Genomic DNA, 21,723 nt, shown 5'->3' with positions numbered 1-21,723 from the left:
CAGCATGTTTGTGTATTGCACTAGACTCCAGCATCAACATTTCCCTTTAATTTTTAGTAGTCAGTGTGCGCAGAAATCTAACATTGTGCAAGTTTTTTTCCTGTGACAAAACTATGTGTGCCCTGAGTGCAAATGTAAACTGAATTGCTTCAAGATGATTTTTGGCATAGCCTATCTCTCATGGCAAATAAAACTGTATTGGCATTTTTAAAATCTAATGCTGGGATGATTGCATTCTACAAAGTAATGTATTTAGTTAAGATTTTATTCCATTCTTTGAACTACTTTGTTCAGTTTATTCGGTTTATTTTGGGTAGCTAACCTTTTGTGCGCATGTTAATTTCTTTAGGTGCAAAACCTGTGTGTGCGCACACGCACACAGCTTAGAGGGACCAGTGTGCAGCATGTGCAGATTGTCTTGTTGAACTGCGTACCTCTTGGGTCAAGAGTGGTGAGGAAGGAGCATCAGATGACTGGTTGACTAAGAAGATGAGGGATGGTGGAAGGTGTGACCAAGTGAGCTTACCACTTGGGAGTGGGGAGCACTCTTCTGGGTCACTGTCAGGTACACACCTCTGGTGAATCCCCAGGAAGCCCATGGGCCAGTTGGCAATATCCGGGGCGTTGTGGAGAGGGGTGAGGCTATGTCCGCAGGCAGGGACCAGGGGGCTGGGCTGGGAGGGCTGAGGTGAGGTGGGAAAGGCTGTAGCCATCCAGCTTGCATTGACAGAAACTATGAAGGGCACTTGCTCCGTGGTCTTCGGACGGGAGACGGGGTGGGGATCTGTGGACTCCCAGGACAGAGGCAAGGTTAGCCAAAGGCCAGGAAGGGGGAAGGTGGAGGTGATGCTTATCCCAATTACTTTAAACATAGACCCCTCATACTACCTCATTTTGCTCTTTATCGCGTGAATGGTTTATTTTTAAGATTTTATAGTTAAAAATTATAATTTATAGCAATCTTGCACCTATAATGTACAATCCTGCTGCTGCAAACCAACACTTTTTGTGACCCATTCATGACAATAAACCTGATGTGGTTCTACTTCCTCTGTGTAAGCCCTTCATAACAGTTCTCTGCTCAGCTGTTTGCCTTCACCCTCCTCTGTTCCAGGCAGAACAATCTGAACCTCCTGGCCAAATCCTGGTCAATCCCTGCACCCTCTTGGCTTAAGTCACCTCTGCCCAGTAACATGGTCACTGTGGAACACCTGACCAATGAACCACATCTCCTCTTCAATTTGTTTATTTCACAGCACCTTTTAGCATCTGTCGACCTGTACTCCATCAGCCAGGGTCCACTGAGCCGCCACCACACAAAATCCTTCCATTCATTGCCCCTCCACACCTGCATGAGCTGCCCCACTGACCAGACCACCATTTCATTCCTCCCTGATAAGTGGATTTGGAACCCCTGTAACGTTTTCACCACATCTCCCACATTTAACTCAGTCACTGATAGGAAGGAAAGGAGCTCCAAGCCCTATGGAACCTTCTGGTAATTGCTTTCCAATCACAGAAACCTCCGTCAATCACCCCCCCCACCCCCCACCCTTTGCTTCCTTCCACTGAGACAAATTTACATCCAATTTGCCACTTCCCCACCCCTCACCCCAGGAACTATTACTTTCTTTGATGTTGTCAGCTTTGCTAAAACTAACCTAGATTTTATCTAGTACTCCACCCTCAATGACCCTCCTCACAATATGCAATCGCGCTTGTCAGCCCTGACCTTCCCTATCAGCTCAGCACCTTCCAACCGGCTGATGTTGATTATCACTTGGGCACAGATGAGACCATGATGGGAGGGTGGATGACAGTGTGGGCTTTGGAGAGTAGGGTTGTCACTGGGCTCAAACAGATCATGGACGATGGACAGGAGTAGAATCTGTTTGCTGGGCTTGGCATAGGAGTCACTGACCACTGTTGGGGAGAATAGATGCTGACTAGTGTTAGGGGGATGATGACCACTGTTTGGGGAAATGGATGCTGACCAGTTACAGGGGACACTGACCACTGCAGGCTGGATGGATGTTGACCAGTGCCAGGGGATGGATACTGATCACTGCTGGGTGGGATAGGCACTGATCACTGCCAGGGGTACACTGGCGTGGGCAGAGCATTGATAATTTGAATGGACAGGGTGTGAATGGTGGACGCTGGTATTAGTGGTGGTAATGTCATTGACAGTGATCATCAAGAGTGAAGGTAGTCAGGAGATGCAGCCTCGGGGAGGTGAGGAGAGGGAAGACAGTGAGAGGGGGAGATGGTGGGGAAAGGGGGGAGACAGTGGGGTAGAGGGGGGAGATGGTGGGGGAGAGACAGGGGGAGACAGTGGGAGGGGGGAAAGCACAAACTTGGACCTGCAGATGATGGAAGACATAGAAGGAAGCAGCAATATTTGTAACTGCAGCAAGTGTCCGAAGGGCCAGAGCTCGATTTTATGTTCAGGGAATATTTTTCAATATTTATTGGTGAGCGCGGTTTTGCTATTGACTCAATCATGTCACACTGCCAGTCCAGCAGTGAGTTGTATGTGACTGGAAGGCTGAGGTTACTTTCTTAGACTGAGGGCAGACCATGTTGAGGTGTGTAGAATCATTGCGAGACGGGACCAGGCAGAGTGGGCAGGGCCAGACCTGGGGAGGGGGTGGGGGCTGAGGAGTAGGGAGTAGACCATGGTTGGGTTCAGACCAGGGTCGAGGCCAGGCAGAAAAGTGGGGCCAAACCAGGGGGCAGACCGGAAGATGGGGTCAGACCCTGGGGTATGGAAAGTAGACCAGGCTCGGGGCCAGACAAGGGGCAAAGACAGGCAGGAAGGTGGGGCCAAACCAGAGGCAGGGCCAGGCCAGTGGGTGGTGCCAGGCTGGGGGCAGGGTCAGTCTGGGAGGCAGGGCCAAGACTGGACCAGACCAGGAGTAGGGCCAGGCTCGGGGATCAGGGCCAGGCTGGGGACTGACTGGGAGGTGGAGAAGGCTGGGGCAGGGCCAGACAGGGTGGTGGTGCCAGATAGGGAGGCAGGGCCAGGGTCAGACTGGGGGGTGGGGCCAGGCAGGGCTGGGAAAGAGCGGGGAACTGGGATGTCACCTCCCAGCACAGATCCACAGGTTCATTTTGCTGATTCTGCAACAGAAACCATCTGAAATATGTAAAAAAAATTGTTGCTGCTCTAGCGAGACCACACTTGGAGTATTGTGTTCCGTTCTGGCCACCTCATTACAGGAGGGATGTGGAACCCATGGAGAGGCTGCAGAGGAGATTTACCATGATGTTGCCTGGATTGGAACACATGTCTTGTGAGGCAAGGTTAGCAGAGCTGGAGAGGTGCATAAGATTATGAGGGGTTTTTATGAGGGCAATTTAGATAGAGAGATAATCAGCACCTTTTTCCCTAGAAAACAATAACAAGTACCAGAGTGTATCTGTTCAAGGTGAAGTGAGGAAAGTTTGGGGGTACTTTTGTTTGTTTTTTTTTTAAATGCAGAGAGCAGTGCAGGGAGTGAAGGAGAAGGCTGGTACAATAGGGACATTTGAGGGAGTGGCACAACATTGAGGGCCAAAGGGCCTGTTCTATTCTCTGTTGTTCTATAGTATTAGAGCAACACTGCAGGGTTGCAAATAACCCCAGGTCTGACCACAGTCCCCAAGGAGCTGCACTGTGTCTGCCGAGGTGCAGGGTGTGGTGGTTTAATCCACCAGGGGCACTCCCATGGCCTTTGGCTGTCCATTGTACACACCCTCCCACTTTCACAGAAAGGAAAAAACTGAGAATAAAAAGTTGTTCTTGTTGAATTTAATTTCTGATATAAATTCATAAATTAAGATACAACTTGTTGGATTGTTGGAGATAGACTGAGAGAGATGATACACGTGCAGACTCGAGGCAGCACACACTGTGAGAGCGGAGAGATTCAGGGCCAACTTCAGGCCTGCCCATAGGTAGGTGAAGGTGTTCTCGCTGAGTGGTAGCACTGGCTGTTGGAGGAGAGAGTGGCTGCTCAGGTCTTCAGCATCACCTGCACCATATGCTCACTAGAGAGAGAGGAGGGAGGTGAGTGAGAGTGAGAGAAAGGGAGGAGGAGTGAGAGCACGCAAGGGGGTGAGACGACGGAGGGGGGGGTGAGACGGAGGGGGGGTGAGACGGAGGGGGGGGTGAGACGGAGGGGGGGGTGAGACGGAGGGGGGGGTGAGACGGAGGGGGGGGTGAGACGGAGGGGGGGGTGAGACGGAGGGGGGGGTGAGACGGAGGGGGGGTGAGACGGAGGGGGGTGAGACGGAGGGGGGGTGAGACGGAGGGGGGGTGAGACGGAGGGGGGGTGAGACGGAGGGGGGGGTGAGACGGAGGGGGGGTGAGACGGAGGGGGTGAGACGGAGGGGTGAGACGGAGGGGGGTGAGACGGAGGGGGGTGAGACGGAGGGGGGTGAGACGAAGGGGGGGTGAGACGGAGGGGGGTGAGACGGAGGGGGGGTGAGACGGAGGGGGGGTGAGACGGAGGGGGGGTGAGACGGGGGGGGGTGAGACGGAGGGGGGGTGAGACGGAGGGGGGGTGAGACGGAGGGGGGGTGAGACGGAGGGGGGGTGAGACGGAGGGGGGGGTGAGACGGAGGGGGGGGTGAGACGGAGGGGGGGTGAGACGGAGGGGGGGTGAGACGGAGGGGGTGAGACGGGGGGGGTGAGACGGAGGGGGGTGAGACGGAGGGGGGTGAGACGGAGGGGGGGTGAGACGGGGGGGGGGTGAGACGGAGGGGGTGAGACGGAGGGGGGTGAGACGGAGGGGGGTGAGACGGAGGGGGGTGAGACTGGGGGGTAGATAGTGGGAGACAATAGTGGGGAGACAGGGGGGTGGGGCAGACAGAGAGACCAGTATTTAGAAGCATGGCACACAAGGCATCAAGTCATCAGTCTATGGGACATGCACAAATCCATGCCAGAATGTCACAGCCTTGAGTTGTCCATAGAACGCAGGAGGTGTTTTACATTGGTGTGAAATGTTGCAGAGCGATGGGGGTGTGGTCCTACATACAATTGGCATCACTGGGTGGCATTGTTACCATAGCGGTTAGTGCAACACTATTACAGTGCCAGCGACCTGGGTTCGAATCCCCCACTGTCTGTAAGGAGTTTGTACGTTCTCCCCGTGTCTTCGTGTGTTTTCCCAGGGGCTCCAATTTCCTCCAAAATGTACTAGGGATTGTGATTGGGCAGCATTGGCTCGTGGGCCGGTGGTAAACCACTACATATATATGCTTGGATGTACTAGGACACACTCTTGCTAACTGTGCCTGAAGCTCTCCTACTGTCCCTAAATGTCCTCAGTTCAGGACAATTGACCAGCATAGACCATTCTGTAGTCAATAAAAGCCAATTAGTTTCTCGATAACTTCTAGTCTTTGAAGTTATTCATGGTTCAAAAGGGCCTGTTACTGTGCTGTATTTTATGTCTAAATTTAAATTTAAAAATGTTAAGAGGTGGTGCTGAGCAAACAAGTGGGTCTGGAGGTAGTTAAGTCCCTTGGTCCTGATGGAATGAACCCAGAGTACTGAAAGAAATGGTGCAAGTTACACTCATTTACCAAAGTTCTCTTGACTCTGGGCAGCTCCCAAAAGATTGGAAGACAGTTAATGTCACACCACTGTTTAAAAAAGGCTGTAAGCAAAAGGACGTTAGCTTAAGCATACATTTTTAGACATACAGCACGGTAACAGGCTCTTTCAGCTCACAAGCCCATATCACCCAATTACATCCAATTAATATTTTTTTTAAAAAACAGTGGAGGAAACCAGAGCACCCAGAGGAAAACCCATGTAAACACAGGGAGAACATATGGAGGACAGTGCGAGATTGGAACCCTGGTTCCGATTGCTGGTGTTGTATCTGGTGACTTAACTACCTCCAGACCCGCTTGTTTTCTCAGCACCACTTCTTAACATTTTAAAATTTAGACATAAAATATAGCACAGTAACAACTGCTACGCCAACCATGCCATGTCTATAGGAAAATACTTGAAACCATCATTAAGCAAGATGGGTAGAAATTGTTCAAACAGGCAGACTCAGCGTGGATTCAGGAAGGACACATCATGTTTGACAAATTTTCTGGAGAATATAACATAGTGGTTAGAGGGGAACAGACGGATGTTGTGCACTCGGATTTGTAGAAGGCATTCGATAAGGTGCCACATAAAAGACAAGTCCCTCTAAATCTTTCTTACCCGGTACCTGCCCAGATGTCTTTGAAATATACATAATTGCCCCTGTTTTCACCATGTCCTCTGGAACCTACAACTCGCCAACTGAAAACATTCCCCTTCAGCTCCCTTATACATTTTTTTTCGTCTCACCTTGGACCGCAGGCCATTAGTTTTAGAAACTCTCCCTGGGGAAATGCACTGAAGGATGGCCTATGTTTTTCCTTCTAATGATGAGAATTGGAAAAGAGTCAGGTTCCGATGTGGACCCAGGAGATGGCACGGATTTGCTGATTGCCTGCAGGATCTGAGAGAGAAGTGTGTGGATCCTCTCCTCTTCCACACCATCCACTGTAGTCTTGACCTGAACAGCAGTGGCACCAGGGGGCTCTCCTAGGAGATCACTACCTTTCAGGGACGGGAACTGCTGAGTGAACTTTCCCGCAGGAAACCCGTAACAGTAAGCAGATGAATCTACTTGGCTCCAGGAGTGGAGAGGAGAGATGTCCATGAGACCCCTAGTTCCACTTCTAACCGGATGGTGAATGCATCTTCCCAGCTGGAGATGCTGTTGGTCCGCAACTTGTGACGGCTGTTTGTTCCACCTCACTGTGTATCTGCACAGGATCACCTCACCAGTGGGGAACCGGGGGGGGGGGGGGCCAGATCACCCCACCAGTTGGGAACCCTCGGAGTGAGAGAGTTGCTCGGCTCCTCTGATTGGTGGACGACTGCAGGAAAAGATGAGCATCTGGATGTTTCACTGCTGGACACTTCCTGCATTTCAAGGCCTTCCTATGACTGGTGCCATGCTGGGACCCTTGGTGTGGGTGGTAGGTCAGGCCGCTTAGCACGTGGGTGGGTCCATGTACTGGCACTATCACAGCTAGCTGTTGTAGAATGGCCATTCTGGAACATTCCGTCACTTCTGGGCCAGCAGGAAAGCTTCCTCTCAGTGAGGCTCTGGGCAAGACTCACATCAAGTCTTCTCCATCAGGAAAAGAAGAGGGGGTTGGCCAAGGGGAAGGGGTCTGAGTGGGAGGTGTTTGCCTGTGGCAGATGAACGGAGAGAAGTGGTATTGAGGAACCTGAAGCTCAAGGGGTCCTGAGGAAAATCAGAGAGGACACTGGTGCAGATACTGTACAAAGTGAACCATCTCCCTCCACCTACTCAGGAATATCCTTAAGTGAAGTGGAGATGCTCTCCGACAACACCTCCCGAGGGGAATGGTACTGGGTTTGCTCCTTTGACAGGGTCCACCCCACGAGGATGTGCACAGTTTTGAGGGAAAACCCAAAGATTCTAGAAGCTCTCGCGATGTTGGTGGAGTTGACCAGGACCTTACACCAGATGCAGATAGGAGGTCCTGGGATGGGCAAACCTCCTCATGGCAGTGTTGGATATCCTGGGAAAATCAGGTGCCCTCTCATGGCACAGGGCAGTCAAACTCCTGCAGCCAGAAGGTCACTGGTCCAGCTGACAGGCAGTCAAGAGTTCTGTCTGGGCCAACTGCCTGCATTTATTGTGGGGTCTGGCTCAAGCCAGATTGCCACTCGAGAAAGAGTGCATGGTGCCAACAGCCTCCTTGGTGATGCTGGAGACTGCTGCGGGGCTGGTCTTAAAGATAACTGCGTCTTAATATGAAATGTTGGTTGCATGAATGTGGAATTAAATTGGAGAATTATGAAATATTGTGATATTTAATATTTTAACAATGTAATATATTTACTTTGGCCAAAAATAAAAGGTCACAGGTTAGACACAGAGTGACACTGTCACTGTCCTGTCACACAAACCCAGAGTAGGTTAGACACAGAGGGACCCTCCCTCCGCATTGTCCCGCCCCACAGAGGGACCCTCCCTCTGCAACCGTCCCACCCCACAGAGGGACCCTCCCTCCGCACCGTCCCGCCCCACAGAGGGACCCTCCCTCCGCACCGTCCCGCCCCACAGAGGGACCCTCCCTCCGCACCGTCCCGCCCCACAGTGGGACCCTCCCTCCGCACCGTCCCACAGTGGGACCCTCCTTCCGCACCATCCCACAGTGGGACCCTCCTTCCGCACCGCCCCACAGTGGGACCCTCCCTCTGCTCTGTTCCATCCCACAGTGGGACCCTCCCTCCACGTGCTTTGAGTTGCAAAGGCTGTATCCAATCACATTCCAACATGACCATGCAGCATCCACAACATGTAAAGCAATTTGATTGTTTAACTCACCAGTTTGAAGATTTCATCCTGATAATATGTGCTTTGCAAAAGCTGGGAATGTGAAGAAGAAGATTACCACAGCTGAGTTGTCAAGGTTTCAAGCTACTCGTGAGGACTATACGAGTCTGGGCTGGGAGAAAGTCAGGGCTGTGTTCTGACTAGTCCATCCATCTCAGACACGGATTCCACAGCTAACTGAGGGTGCTCTCGGCTCAAATGATTCGATGGTGAGTGAGGGAGGGAGGTGAGGGCCATACTGTGTGGAAGGGGAGTGATGGAGGGATTGGGAAGTGGAGGGGAGTGTGATGTGGGAGAGGTATTGAGGTAGGTGAGAGAGGGACTGTATGAAGGGGGAATGGAGGGAGGGGGGGTGGAATGGAGGGAGGGGGGTGGAATGGAGGGAGGGGGGTGGAATGGAGGGAGGGGGGTGGAATGGAGGAGGGGGGTGGAATGGAGGGAGGGGGGTGGAATGGAGGGAGGGGGGGTGGAATGGAGCGAGGGGGGGTGGAATGGAGGGAGGGGGGGTGGAATGGAGGGAGGGGGGGTGGAATGGAGGGAGGGGGGGTGGAATGGAGGGAGGGGGGGTGGAATGGAGGGAGGGGGGGTGGAATGGAGGGAGGGGGGGGTGGAATGGAGGGAGGGGGGTGGAATGGAGGGAGGGGGGGTGGAATGGAGGGAGGGGGGTGGAATGGAGGGAGGGGGGGTGGAATGGAGGGAGGGGGGGTGGAATGGAGGGAGGGGGGGGTGGAATGGAGGGAGGGGGGGGGTGGAATGGAGGGAGGGGGGTGGAATGGAGGGAGTGGGGGTGGAATGGAGGGAGGGGGGGTGGAATGGAGGGAGGGGGTGGAATGGAGGGAGGGGGGGTGGAATGGAGGGAGGGGGGGTGGAATGGAGGGAGGGGGGGTGGAATGGAGGGAGGGGGGGTGGAATGGAGGGAGGGGGGGTGAATGGAGGAGGGGGGGTGGAATGGAGGGAGGGGGGGTGGAATGGAGGGAGGGGGGTGGAATGGAGGGAGGGGGGTGGAATGGAGGGAGGGGGGGGTGGAATGGAGGGAGGGGGGTGGAATGGAGGGAGGGGGGTGGAATGGAGGGAGGGGGTGGAATGGAGGGAGGGGGGGTGGAATGGAGGGAGGGGGGGTGGAATGGAGGGGGGGGGGGTGGAATGGAGGGAGGGGGGGTGGAATGGAGGGAGGGGGGTGGAATGGAGGAGGGGGGGTGGAATGGAGGGAGGGGGGGTGGAATGGAGGGAGGGGGGGTGGAATGGAGGGAGGGGGGGTGGAATGGAGGGAGGGGGGGTGGAATGGAGGGAGGGGGGTGGAATGGAGGGAGGGGGGGTGGAATGGAGGGAGGTGGGGGTGGAATGGAGGGAGGTGGGGGTGGAATGGTGGGAGGTGGGGTGGAATGGAGGAGGTGGGGGTGGATGGGGGTGTGGGGTGGAATGGAGGGAGGTGGGGGTGGATGGAGGGAGGTGGGGGTGGAATGGAGGGAGGTGGGGTGGAATGGGGGAGGTGGGGGTGGATGGAGGGAGGTGGGGGTGGAATGGAGGGAGGTGGGGGTGGATTGAGGGTGGTGGGGGTGGATGGAGGGTGGTGGGGGGTGGAATGGAGGGTGGTGGGGGTGGAATGGGGGAGGTGGGGGTGGAATGGAGGGAGGTGGGGGTTGGATGGTGGGGTGGGGGTGGATGGGGTGGTGGGGTGGTTGGAGGGTGGTGGGGGGAATGGAGGGTGGTGGGTGGTTGGAGGTGGTGGGGTGGATGGAGGGTGGTGGGGTGGAATGGAGGGAGGTGGGGGTGGAATGGGGGTGGGGGTGGTTGGGGAGGTGGGGGTGGAATGGTGGGAGGTGGGGGGTTGGAGGGAGGTGGGGGTGGAATGGAGGGAGGTGGGGGTGGAAAGGAGGGAGGTGGGGGTGGAAAGGAGGGAGGTGGGGGTGGAAAGGAGGGTGAGTGGGGTGTAGGGGGGAGGCACCTCAACTACCTCTTGCTGAGATTTGGGAGGAGGCGATGTCTGGTGCTGGGCGTACCTTCATAGTTGATGCATCCATTGGAGTCCTCATGACCTGCCAACAATTGCTCCACCTCACTCTCCAACATCTTCTCCCCTGTGGAGCAAAGAGCTCATTAGCTGTGGAGTTTGGACTCGTTCTTCTCTGCTACGGGTGTCCAGAAGGGACGCTGCTCTCCGATATAATACACTGGACAACCTCCTCAGCAATCTGAGATGAAGGTCTTCACTTCGAGAAGCAGTTCACTGATACACACCATCACACTTCAGTGGGAGGGAGCTGTTCTGATAGAACTGGCTCCACCTGATGGGAATCCATAATAAGGGCTGCTGATGGAGTTTTAAACTAAATATTGTAGTAGGGGTGTGGGTTTAACAGATGAGAAAAGTCTGGATAAAGTTAAAGGGAAGGAGGACAATATAGGAAGGGAGGTGAACGTGGGACTGAAGGTGCTGTGTTTAAATACACGCCGTGTTCAAAACAAGATGTACAGTCAGCATGGCTTCCTCGGGCAATCTTGCCTGATGAATCTTGTAATTCTTTGAGGAAGGGATGAGGAGGACAGAAAAAGGAGAGCCAGTGGATGTTGTTGACCTGGATTTTCAGATGGCCTTTGACAAGGAGCTGCATGAGGCTGCTACACAAGATTGGAGCCCATGGTGTTCCGGGGAAAGATACGTGTGGATAAAAGATTGGCTGATGGGCAGAAGGCAAAGACTGGGAATAATGCTGGTAACCAGTAGTGTTCCATAATTTTTCATGTTGTATGGAAATGATTTAGATGATAGAATTGATAGCTTTAAAGCAGAGATTAATAGGTTCTTGACATGTGTCAAAGGTTATGAGAAGAAGGCAGGAGAATGGGGTTGAAAGGGAAATATAGGTCAGCCATTATTTGAATGGGCCAAATGGCCCAATTTTGCTCCCCTGTCCTTACAATGGTTCTCAACCTTTTTTCTTTCTATTCAAATACCAATTTAAGTATTCCCTATGCCATTGTTGCTCTGTGATTAGTAAGGGATTGCCTAAGGTGATATGTGAGTGGGAAGGGAAGGTTGAGAATCACTGCTCTAGACCCAATTGTTACTAAAATATTTTATGAGAAAAATTGTCATTGGCCCATTTCCTTTGGAGTTATGAAACCCTGCACATAACAAGTCAATTAGGGACAATTAAAACAGTGGTTTTCAAACTTTTTCTTTTAACTCACATACCACCTTAAGCAATTCCTTACTAATCACAGAATATCTATGGCACAGGGAATACTCAAAGTGGTATATCAGTGGAAAGAAAAAGGTTGAGAAGCACTGGAAGAGATAAGAGGAACTCAAGGATTAAACACAATACTCTGGCTGAGGCTGGCCCAGACTATTTTTAATATGGACTCCGTGCCTTTGTAATCTATACCTCCAGCGATAGATAAATCTTCTTCTCTGCAGCTCAGAGATAGTATTTCTTATTCACCTTTCTCAACCTGTCCAACACGCAATGAGTTGTGCACACTTTTCCAAGTCTCTGTTCCTACACCCATTTTACAAGTGTCCTTTGTTCAACATTGCCTCTCCACACCCTTCCACTCAAAAAGCATTACTTGTCATTTCTTACATTAAACTGCATCTGCCATGTGTCTGTCCATCCCACACACCAATTCTGTTTGATCACCGATTTCCTCACAGTTCACCACTCTGCCAAGAGTTGTGTGGCACATTATTGAAAGCCACGGGGGAATCCATACACATTACCCTCATTGACCACGTCAGAAATTCCACCCATTTGGTGAAACAATCGGTGGGGCTGGGTGTGGGGGTGAGGGGATGGGTGTGGGAGCTGGGTGTAGGGTGAGAAAGGTGGAGATGGAGATGAATGCAGGGGTAAAGAGGGCATGAGTGAGTGGATGCAGAGGTGAGGGGGGTGGGTAAGGGGGAATGAGGGATCCTCGACCAACACCTGACTGCTCGGCAACACTTCTGCTTCATGGCTCCCCCCGACCCCACACTCACCCAGTGTGAGAAGCACATGGCGAAGCTCAGCTCCCATCACCGTCCCGTTGCCCTCCTTGTCGAAGACTTTCAAACCCTCTACAAAATCCTCAAGGGTGCCCTGGTCCTTGCTTCTTGAGATGTGTTGCAACATTGGCAGAAAGGTCTCAAAGTCCAGCATCTTCTGGTTCATCTCTGTGAAGAGGAAAGCAGACCATCATGCTGAGTCAGACACCAGGCTGGTGTGGCTGGGAGTGTGGGGGGTGGGGGAAAAGAGGGGTTGTAGAGGGTTCATGGGTCAGACATTTCCTGCACCAACATTCACAACTGCGTGTCCACGCAAAGTATTGTGTGCATTTTCTTTTCCACCTCAATGGTCACAGGCACCTGGATACGTCTGCCCGCATGGGTCATCATTTATCCCCATGCACGTCCCTTCCCAATCCCATCACTGGAGATGGCAGAGGGGGTCACCCCTCCCTCTTCAATACTAGAATTGGAAGGTCAGGGTTGGCAGTGTGGCACTGTCCCCAAGACTGACCTTCTGGTACAGGTTTGCCAAGCAGCTTCATGACCTCAGCATTGGTAGGATTCTGCCCCAGAGCCCGCATGACATCACCGCACTGGGCGTAGGTGATCTTCATCTCACATGACGGGGTCCGGTCAAACAGGGCAAAGGCCTCCTTGAATTCTGGAAATGAAGATATGTAGGGAACATTAGAACAATGACAGAACTGGGCTTGGGAATATGGGGAGGGGAACCAAGCAGGGGAATGGGGACAGAGTGTGGGAACAGGGACAGATTGAGAGTTTTGGGGGGACCAGGAACAGGGACGGGGTGAGGAAAAGCAGACAGGGATAGGTTAATGGGTATGGTGACGTGAACAACCAACCACAATGGGACAGGGAAGGCAGGAGAGTATAGACAGTCACGAGCAAACTGTTCACTTCAGGGGAACAGACCTGGCTACACAAACAACAGTGAATAAAGAGGAAATATGTAGCATAATCAAGGAGGTAGGTCATGGTTAGATGTGCCCAGATCAGGGACAATTCTGGAGGGCAGGGCCAGGGTCAGTGCCTGATGTCACAGTCAGAGCCCTGGTCAGGGTCAGTTCCTGAGGTTAGGGTCAGAGACCTGGATGGGGTCAGACCTTGGGAGGGGTCACTGCCAGGGTCAGTTTTTGAGGTCATGGTTAGTGCCGGGGTCACTCCCTGAGATCAGGGCCAGAATTGAAGTTTAGGTCAGTTTCTGAGGGCAGGGTCAGGGATGATATCCAGAGCTGGAGAAGAATCTGGGTAAGTCAATGAAGTTAGGGTCAGAGCCCTGGTCAGGGCCAGGATTAGGGTTGCCAGTCCCTAAGATCAGAGTTGGGGTTAGGGTCAGTCCCTAAGATCAGAGTTGGGGTTAAGGTCAGTCCCTAAGGTCAAAGTTGGGGGTTAAGGTCAGTCCCTAAGGTCAGAGTTGGGGGTTAAGGTCAGTCCCTGGGGTGTTGGGGGTCAGGATCAGTAGAAGCTCTCTGCTTTCCCCAGAAAGTTATGAGAAGCCTGAGAACAGGATGACACCAACAGAAGAGGTGGGAATACTACCTCACACAAAGATATCAACTCACCTTCGATCTGGTCATTGCTGAATTCAATCTGAAACAGAAGAAGGTACTGTTAGTGACTGCAGCTGGGGGTGGAGGGAATGTCACAGGGCTGTTGGACTGGGTCCTGTTGAAGGTCAGGAGCCCCATCTGATCAGACAGTCTCAGAACAATGAAGAGGGTCCTGACATACAAATTTCACATGCACCACAATGGAAGTGTTTTGTCACCAGACATTATGGTCACAGTACGACATCAGGTGAGTCCTTCTCCCCATTCGTTGAAGCCCTGGCTGATCTGTGACCATCCCCCTCTCCATACCGCTGAACACTCTGGTATGATTGAGTGGAGGATTCTTCATCCTGTGCGTGTGGTCTGATTGTAAATTCCAAGCCTGCCCCTCATCAGCTCTACAGCCAGTGGAAGTGATTCGCCCTTATCAATGCTCCTCCAAAGTTTAAATCAAATTCCTTCTCAATTTTCAACATTGTCTAAATTTGCCCTTCACCCTTCCTTGAACCAAAATACCTTTGCTAAGCATATATTCCAGGTCAAGCTGAAGCACAGCATCGTACCAATTCGACCGAGAAATAACTTCTGAACAGTGTTTCTGGCTGCATCTATTCACATCAACTCACCTTTGCTTTCTTTGAAATCCATTTTCCGTAGTTTTGCAAACGGATCTAATAGACGAGGTGCTCTTTCTAATTCTATTCATTAACACTGCCTCTGTCCCCCTGCCTCTCCCTGCACAGTCCTTCATTTGTTCACATGTGCACATTGTGCACTGTCAATAAATGGTCATTCGGCCTGGCCTGCAGGGAAAGGAATCTCAGGGTTGTACATGATGTCAATAATGTTCTCACGATAAATCTGAAATCTAAAAGGAGCTTCCATTGTTGTCACGTTTAGAATGTAACATACATACACATTCAGCGCCCCTCACGGAAATGTACAGCACCAGGTGTTCCCAGGCGGGGAACCCTCCAAATACTGATCAGCCCTGAGGCTGTTGAGCTTCCCCGGCATCAGACAATCTCAGATGTATCCAGGCTATGAAGTCCTGTACCCACAACTTCACCAGAACGCTCTCGTTTACCCCGATCTTGCCCAAAGCACCAGCAATGTGAAGGAGGAGCCTTCCTTCCTTGGAGCCTTCACCTGTCCTTTCTTATTTCCTCCACCGCTGCCCAGTGAACCATTTTGCTTCTGATATTGCAGCGGAAGGAGAATGCTCGGCAGCTACCCCACCCGGAGAGGAGAGTAGAGCGAGCAAAGCATAATGAACGTCCAACACAGGGTTCACCGCAACCCGAGGGCTGGGTCTTGTTTTGGGGAGATGTGAAGGCTCCGGAGAGAGTGCAGAAAGGGGGCAGGGACTCCAGTTCAGAGGAGTCGGGGCTCTCCCTGGATCAAGGAGGTTGCGATTACATCTGGGGAAAGAGATTAATGTAAGAGGGGTAGTGATGGAGCTGATGGAAACGATGAAGATCTAGGATTAACGGAATGAAGGGACGCCGCAGATGGACGGGAGCGGCTTCTGAGGGGAGCAGGGGAAGGTTTGCGGGCATTGGTCTGATGGTCCCGTCCCGTCACCCTGAGTTCCTTCCGCCAGATCCATGCGGACTAGGACGGTCAGGGGGCTGCGGTTCTGCTCGGGTTACCGCGCCGCCGCCGCCGACCGGGACTCGCTGGCCAGCTGGACCCGGCTCTGCACCTCTGCAATGCGGGCAGGCGGGCAGGTGGCCGGCCGAAGCCCGCGGGCGGGTCGGGTTTCCCGTGGATGGTGCGGGCGCCGCAGTCGGGACAATAGCGAAGTGGTCACCCATCGCCCGGCCGGGGATTAGCGGACCGACATCCCGTCCCGGTGGGCTCAGTGCGTGAACAACTCACCCTGACGCTCTTGGGGTCGAAGGCCGGCTCCTTCGGAGGCTCAGGTTCTGCGGGAGGGGCAGCGGGCGCGGCCGCCTTGGCGGCATCCTTCTTCGGTTCTTTCTTGGGAGCCATTGCGGGGACGGAGCGGAATCTGGTCGCTGCAGCGGCAGATGCAGCCGCCAGCCTTTTATACGGGCGCGGAGCAACGGCTTGTGCCTAAAGATGGAAGCGCTGCTCAGCCCCCGGGGACTGGGGTTGGCGCTCTCCCCCCTCCCCGCCCCAGGGAAACCGGGACTGGCGCGCTCCTCTGCCCTCCCCTTCCCCGACTCGGGGACAGGCGCTCTCCCTCTGCCCCAGTGCCCACACCGGTGATTCCGAGTGAGCGCAGCCCCACCGAGGAGGAGCATGAGCACTGAGGCGGCAACGCCTTGCGCAATGAACAGACGAGCTGGAGAAAAGCCTGACCCAGAGTTGGAAGGAGCAAAGTGGTCGGAGGGCTCCGTGGATCAGGCAGCGGAGCCGGGCTGGACTCGCTCCACGTGTCCGCAGGTCAATCACTGGGCTGTGTTTATTTACCCGGCCCCCGCTCTCCATGCCCAACCGTCCCCTGCACGGCGTCTCTTAACTACCAATCCCTGGGTCCCCCGTCCCACAGCCCAGGCAGGGGTACTGAAGGAGGACCTCTCAGCAAGGAGGATGATGGTGGAGTTTCAGCAAGGAAGATGGTGGATAGGCTTAAGAATTAGTTAAGAGGAGCCACAGGAGAGGTTAGTTTCATTTGGATGGAGCCCGGTTAGTGATATATCTTTACTTCCCGTGGACGCTGCGAGACCTGCTGAGTTCCGCTAGCATTGGGGTCTGTTTTCACTTTAATCACAGCGATTCCCCATAGTGTATTCCAAAAATGGGATCAACCTTATCGTTAGTCAGTTCAAACGCAGCTGCAAGGACAGTTCGAGATAAGACAACTATGGGGAATGGAATTGGCAGCTCATCTGACACGTTTAGATAAGACAAATCATGTTTGATACAATTGTGTTGATTCTTTTGAATGAGGCGAAATGCCAGGTCAGCAGATAATTAGGAGGTGTAGAAATGCGAAAGCAAGGGAGGACTGACACTGTAAAACGGAGGGCACTGAGGAGTGCGGTGGAACAGAGGGATCTGGGAATACAGATACATCATTCCCTGAAAGTGGCGTCACGTGATTCAACATTCAATTTAGTGTCATAGTCATAAAACAGTGTCTTACTACATGATTTTTTTTTTGCCTGCTGCAAGGCAGACACACTAAGCCACCGGCAGGAACTGGCTAAGTGCCTCTCACAGACAAAGTCAGACAGAGAAGCAAAAGAGAGCCACCAAGTGTCCTTGGATTCGCCTCCAGAGTCCAGGCCAAACCTCTGCCAACCTGAACTCCGGATCCAGACCTCTGACACAGTCAAGAATCCTTCCGTTCCTTCCGCACCTCCTTGCATCCTGGTTCCGATACCTCGTCCCCCAGTTCGCAGCCCGGCACGAGTCTCCCGATAGCAATCTCCAGCAGCCCACAGCTTCCGCAGGTTCCTCGTCTCAAGACGCCAGCAGCCCACCGCATGCACTGATCCTTCAGCCAGAGCCTCCTCACTGGTCTGCCACCATGGTCAACATCCCGTGGGTCATCTCCTCTGCTTCTCCCTCTCAGATGGGGGGGGGGGTGATCTTCCCAACTCGTGCCCTGCTCTGCTTCCCTCGAGCCACAAGGCTACTGCCGGTTAATAGGTGCCGCCATCTTGGGTGCAAACTCGCAGTTGCAGGATTCCAAACAAAACCACCGTTTGCTCCCTCAATGGGCCTGTGCGGAGCCAACGGCAGTCGACTAGGCGGCTGGGCCCTGTAGGAGTGGTGCATCTCCAATCCCGCGGGTGGATAGATTTAAAAAGAGCTTTTGGCACGTTGGCCTTCATAAATCAAAGCATTGAATACAGAGTTGGGATGTTAGGGTAAAGTGAGACAAGACACTGGTGAGGCCAAATTTGGAGTAATGTGTGCAGTTTTGGTCACAGAAGTACAAAAAGATATCTGTAAGTTAGAAAGAGAGTGGAGGCAATTTAGGAGGACAGAGCCAGACTTTGGGCACTGAGTAACAGGGAAAAGTTAAACAGGTTAGGACTTTATTCATTGGGATGTAGAATGAAAGATGTGAGAGGTATACAAAATTAAATGCAAGTAGGCCTTTTCCACTGAGGTAACCGGAGATACAAACAGAGGACTTCGTTTAAAGGTGAAAGCTTATGGGGAAGATTAAAAGGAACTTCTTTACAGAGAGTAGTGGGAGTGTGGAACAAGCCGTCAGCTGAAATGGTGAATGCAAGTTTAATTTGAACATTTAAGAAAAGTTTGGACAGGTACATGGATGGGAGGGGTATGGATGGATGTGGATTAGATGCAGATCAGTGGGACGAGGCAGAATAGTTCGGCACAGACTAAGACCAGTTTTTGAACTGCAATGTTCTATGGTTTCTAACTCAGAGCCCAGGGAGGGTCCATGAAGTTCTTGGCTTGAGAGGTCCAGGTCTGTTAATTGTTGGAAATAAACTGTTCTTGAACTAGAGGAGCTAGTCTTCAGGTTTCTGTACCTTCTGCCCAAAGTTAGAGGTGGAGAAGTAGCTGTGACCAGGGTGATGAGGGTCCTTTATAATGTTGGTTACCTTCTAGAGGCATCACCTCCATGGATGCATTAAATGGATGGGAGGTTGGAGCCTATGATGGACTTGGACTTTTGCTACTTTCTGCAGTCTTCTGGGTTCCTGGGCACCTAAACTTCCACACCAGGTTGTGGTGCGACCAGTGTCTTCCACAAGTACCTTCCACAGTGCACTTGTAGAGTTTGATAGACTATCCAATGATATGCCAGATCTCTCCAAACTCCTGAGAAAGTACAGGTGTTGATGTCCTTTCATGGTTGTCTCGATGTGCTAGCTCCTCTTCTGAAATAGAATCATTGATACTTGGTACTAACCCTCTCCATGTCAGTCCCATCAATGCCGACAGTGGTCCCTCATCCTCTCCAGTGTAAAATCGACCATAAGGTCTTTGTTCTTGGTGATGTTATGGACAGGATTGTTCTGGCACCATCCATCAGGTTCTCCATCTCCACCCTGTATTCGGACTCATCATTTTGTTATTTGGCCAACACTTGTGGAGTCATCAGTGAATATTTGCATATTAAGTGGAAGCCAATCTTGGCAACAACAATGAATTCAGTCTTATTTATACTTTCAGAGTGGAAAGTGTATAAATAAGACTTCATAATAATATGAAGGCACTTTTCATATGAAACCATAAAAGCTAGGAGCAGAATTAGGCCTTTTGACCCTCAAGTCTGTTTTGCCATTCGAATCACAGCTGTATTTTCCCTCTCAATCTCATTCTCCTGCCATCTCTACATAACATTCGACATCCTCACTGATCAAGAACCTATCAACCTCCACTTTAAATCTACCCAATGACTTGGCCTCCACAACCATCTGTGGTAATGAATTTCACAGATTCACCACCCTCTGGTTAAATAGGTTTCTCATCTTGGTTCCTTTTATTTGGAGGCTATGCTCTTTGGTCCTTGACTCTCTCACCACATCCTCCCTATCCAGGTCTTTACATATTTGGTAGGATTTTAATGACATTCCCCCCCTCCCCCATCCATGTGAACTGCAGTAGGTACAAGCCCAGAGCCATCAAACATTCCTCACATTAATCCCTATCACCCCCAAAATAATCCTCGCACTTACTCTGGACCCCCTCCAACACCAGCCCACACGATATGTGGCACAAAACTGCTCACAATACAGTTAGTGTCCCAGGAGTCATCTGACAGCAACCATTGTAAGGATTGTTCCTTGGTCTGTCTGACTTCCAACATCTACACCAGGTATCCCAGAGTAGTGATAATCCCATAGACAAACAAGAAAAGATTTAACAGGAACCCGAGTGGTAACTTTTTTCTTTGGACACAAAAAGGGAGGGATGTATGGAATGGATTGCTGGGAGGAAGAGACTGAGACAGGTGTTTAAGAGGTATTTGGACAGATACACGGATAGGATGGGTTTAGAGGGATATGGGCCAGATGCAGGCAAGTAGGACAAGTGTGGGTGGGACATTTTGGTCTGCATAGTTAGCTTGGGTCAAAAGGCCCATTTCCACACAGTATGACTGTGACAAAATGTACCCTTTGGGACTTGGAAGACCACTTCACAGATAACATGTCATCGGAGTCTGATATCTCAGAAGACCAAGAACTTGTGTGATGTGAACCAATGTGAAAAGTGTTGGGCTTCTCTCCAAGTGTGCAGTCAGAGGGAATGGGCCATAGTCACTGCCAATCATTGCCCTGCTTTACTGGGAACCCCTGTGCCATCCCCTACCCCTTCCCCAGTATGGCTCCGAGCCCGTGGTGAATAGTTGTGCCGACTGAATAACCTACTCTAACAATTGCCCAGAAGTTCCCCATTGTATAAACCTAATTTTTTCTCAGTTCCATGTACTTATCCTTCTCTTAACAGAAGCACATTCCATGCACCTACCACTCTTGTGTAAAAAAAACCTCTTACTCCTTCTCCCCCTCCCCCCATAATTACTTCCAAGCACCTTAAAACTATACCCCTGGTGTTAGCCCTTTCAATCCTGGGAAAAAGCTCCGGCCATCCATACAATCAATACCTCTCATCATCAGGTTACCCCCATCCTTTGTTGCTCCAAGGAGAAAGGATCAAGTTCACTCAACCTCTCCTCAAAAAGCATGTTCTCCAATCCAGACAGCATCCTTCTAAATCTCCTCTTCATCCTCTCTGTAGCATCCATATCTTTCCTGCAGTGAGGTGACCACAATGGAACACAATATTCCAAGTGGGGTCTAACTCAGGTCTTGTACAGCAGCAAGATTACCTCCTGGCTCTTGAACTTGATCCCATGGTTAGTGAAGGACAAAACCCATACAACTTTTAACCACACTATCAATCTGGCAGCAGCTTTGAGTTTCCTGTGGACACAGACCCCAAGATCTCTCTGTTCTACTCTGTTCACAGTCCTCCTATTAACATTGCATTCTGTCTACAAAAATGAACCACTTCATACTTTTCTGCACATGATCTTAGCCAAGGCCAAGAACCAACACTTCACACTTTTCTGGGTTAAACTCCATCTATCACTTTTCAGTCAAGCTCTGCTTCCTATCAATGTCCCTCTGTAACCTCTGGCAACCCACCACTATCTACAACACCACCAACCTTCCTGTCATCTGCAAAGTTACTAACCCAGGACAGGGTCCCAGAACAGATCCCTGAGAACACCACTGTTCTCCGACCTCCAAGTAAAAATTAAAATCATCTTCAACCACCTTCTCTGGGCACCAATCCACAATGCAAGGCATTTTCCTTACTTTCTGAATGAGCCTTGTATGGGGAACCTTATCAAATGCTGGTGAAACCCATATTCACCACATCACTGCTCTCCCTTCCATCAGTGTGCTTTGTTACATCCTCAGTTCATTCATGCTCATGAGACATGACCTGTCCAACACCTCTATAAATCTCAGATCTTCTCCAACAGTTTGCCCACCTCTGAAGTAAGCCTCACTGGTCTATAATTTCCTGGGTAATCTCCACTCCCTTTCTTGAACAGTGGAGCAACATTTGCAACCCTCCAATCCTCTGGAACTTCCCCTGACCCTAGTGACAATCATTGCCAGTACCTCAGCAATCTCCTTCCTCATTTCACACAGGAACTTTAGGTAAATCTCGTCTGGTCCACAATGGTATGGACATTCCAGTAAAAGAGTATGTCTGTGTGCCGTGGACATGCATTGCTGCTGTTCAGACCAGCAAAATTCCTGTGAGGCTTAGT

General features: G+C 51.6%; 1 protein-coding gene and 1 long non-coding RNA gene across 5 annotated transcripts in view; one reads left to right on the top strand and one right to left on the bottom strand.

The window, feature by feature from the left end:
* Window positions 1-21,723, top strand: part of LOC138746797 (uncharacterized) — a 105,858-nt gene that overhangs the window by 48,843 nt on the left and 35,292 nt on the right. For all 4 annotated transcript variants that reach the window (XR_011347122.1, XR_011347124.1, XR_011347123.1 and 1 more), the window contains exon 4: window positions 8,451-8,626. This is a non-coding gene — a long non-coding RNA (uncharacterized lncRNA). The remainder of the gene's footprint in view (window positions 1-8,450; window positions 8,627-21,723) is intronic.
* On the bottom strand, window positions 3,779-16,020 carry myl4 (myosin, light chain 4, alkali; atrial, embryonic). Its single transcript, XM_069905255.1, has 7 exons — window positions 15,861-16,020; window positions 13,992-14,019; window positions 12,920-13,069; window positions 12,400-12,573; window positions 10,418-10,495; window positions 8,409-8,450; window positions 3,779-4,032 (listed from the first exon to the last, which is right to left on the bottom strand). Exons 1-6 carry the CDS (start codon window positions 15,972-15,974, stop codon window positions 8,422-8,424), a joined length of 573 nt encoding a protein of 190 aa, XP_069761356.1. The 5' UTR covers window positions 15,975-16,020; the 3' UTR covers window positions 3,779-4,032; window positions 8,409-8,421.

The sequence above is a fragment of the Narcine bancroftii genome, chromosome 12 (genome assembly GCF_036971445.1).
Source record: "Narcine bancroftii isolate sNarBan1 chromosome 12, sNarBan1.hap1, whole genome shotgun sequence".
Lineage (NCBI taxonomy): Eukaryota > Metazoa > Chordata > Chondrichthyes > Torpediniformes > Narcinidae > Narcine > Narcine bancroftii.
Note: the sequence above shows the minus strand (reverse complement) of the source record. Positions and strands in the feature narration are given on the sequence as shown.

Bases quoted from the DNA above. Each gene is read 5' to 3' on its own strand.
- myl4 (XM_069905255.1), bottom strand. From the start codon at position 15,974: ATGGCTCCCAAGAAAGAACCGAAGAAGGATGCCGCCAAGGCGGCCGCG. The intron at 13,070-13,991 runs GTGAGTTGATAT...CTTCATTTCCAG, and splicing joins CAGCAATGACCAGATCGAAG to AATTCAAGGAGGCCTTTGCC. The intron at 12,574-12,919 runs GTCAGTCTTGGG...TCCTCTTCACAG, and splicing joins TGGCAAACCTGTACCAGAAG to AGATGAACCAGAAGATGCTG.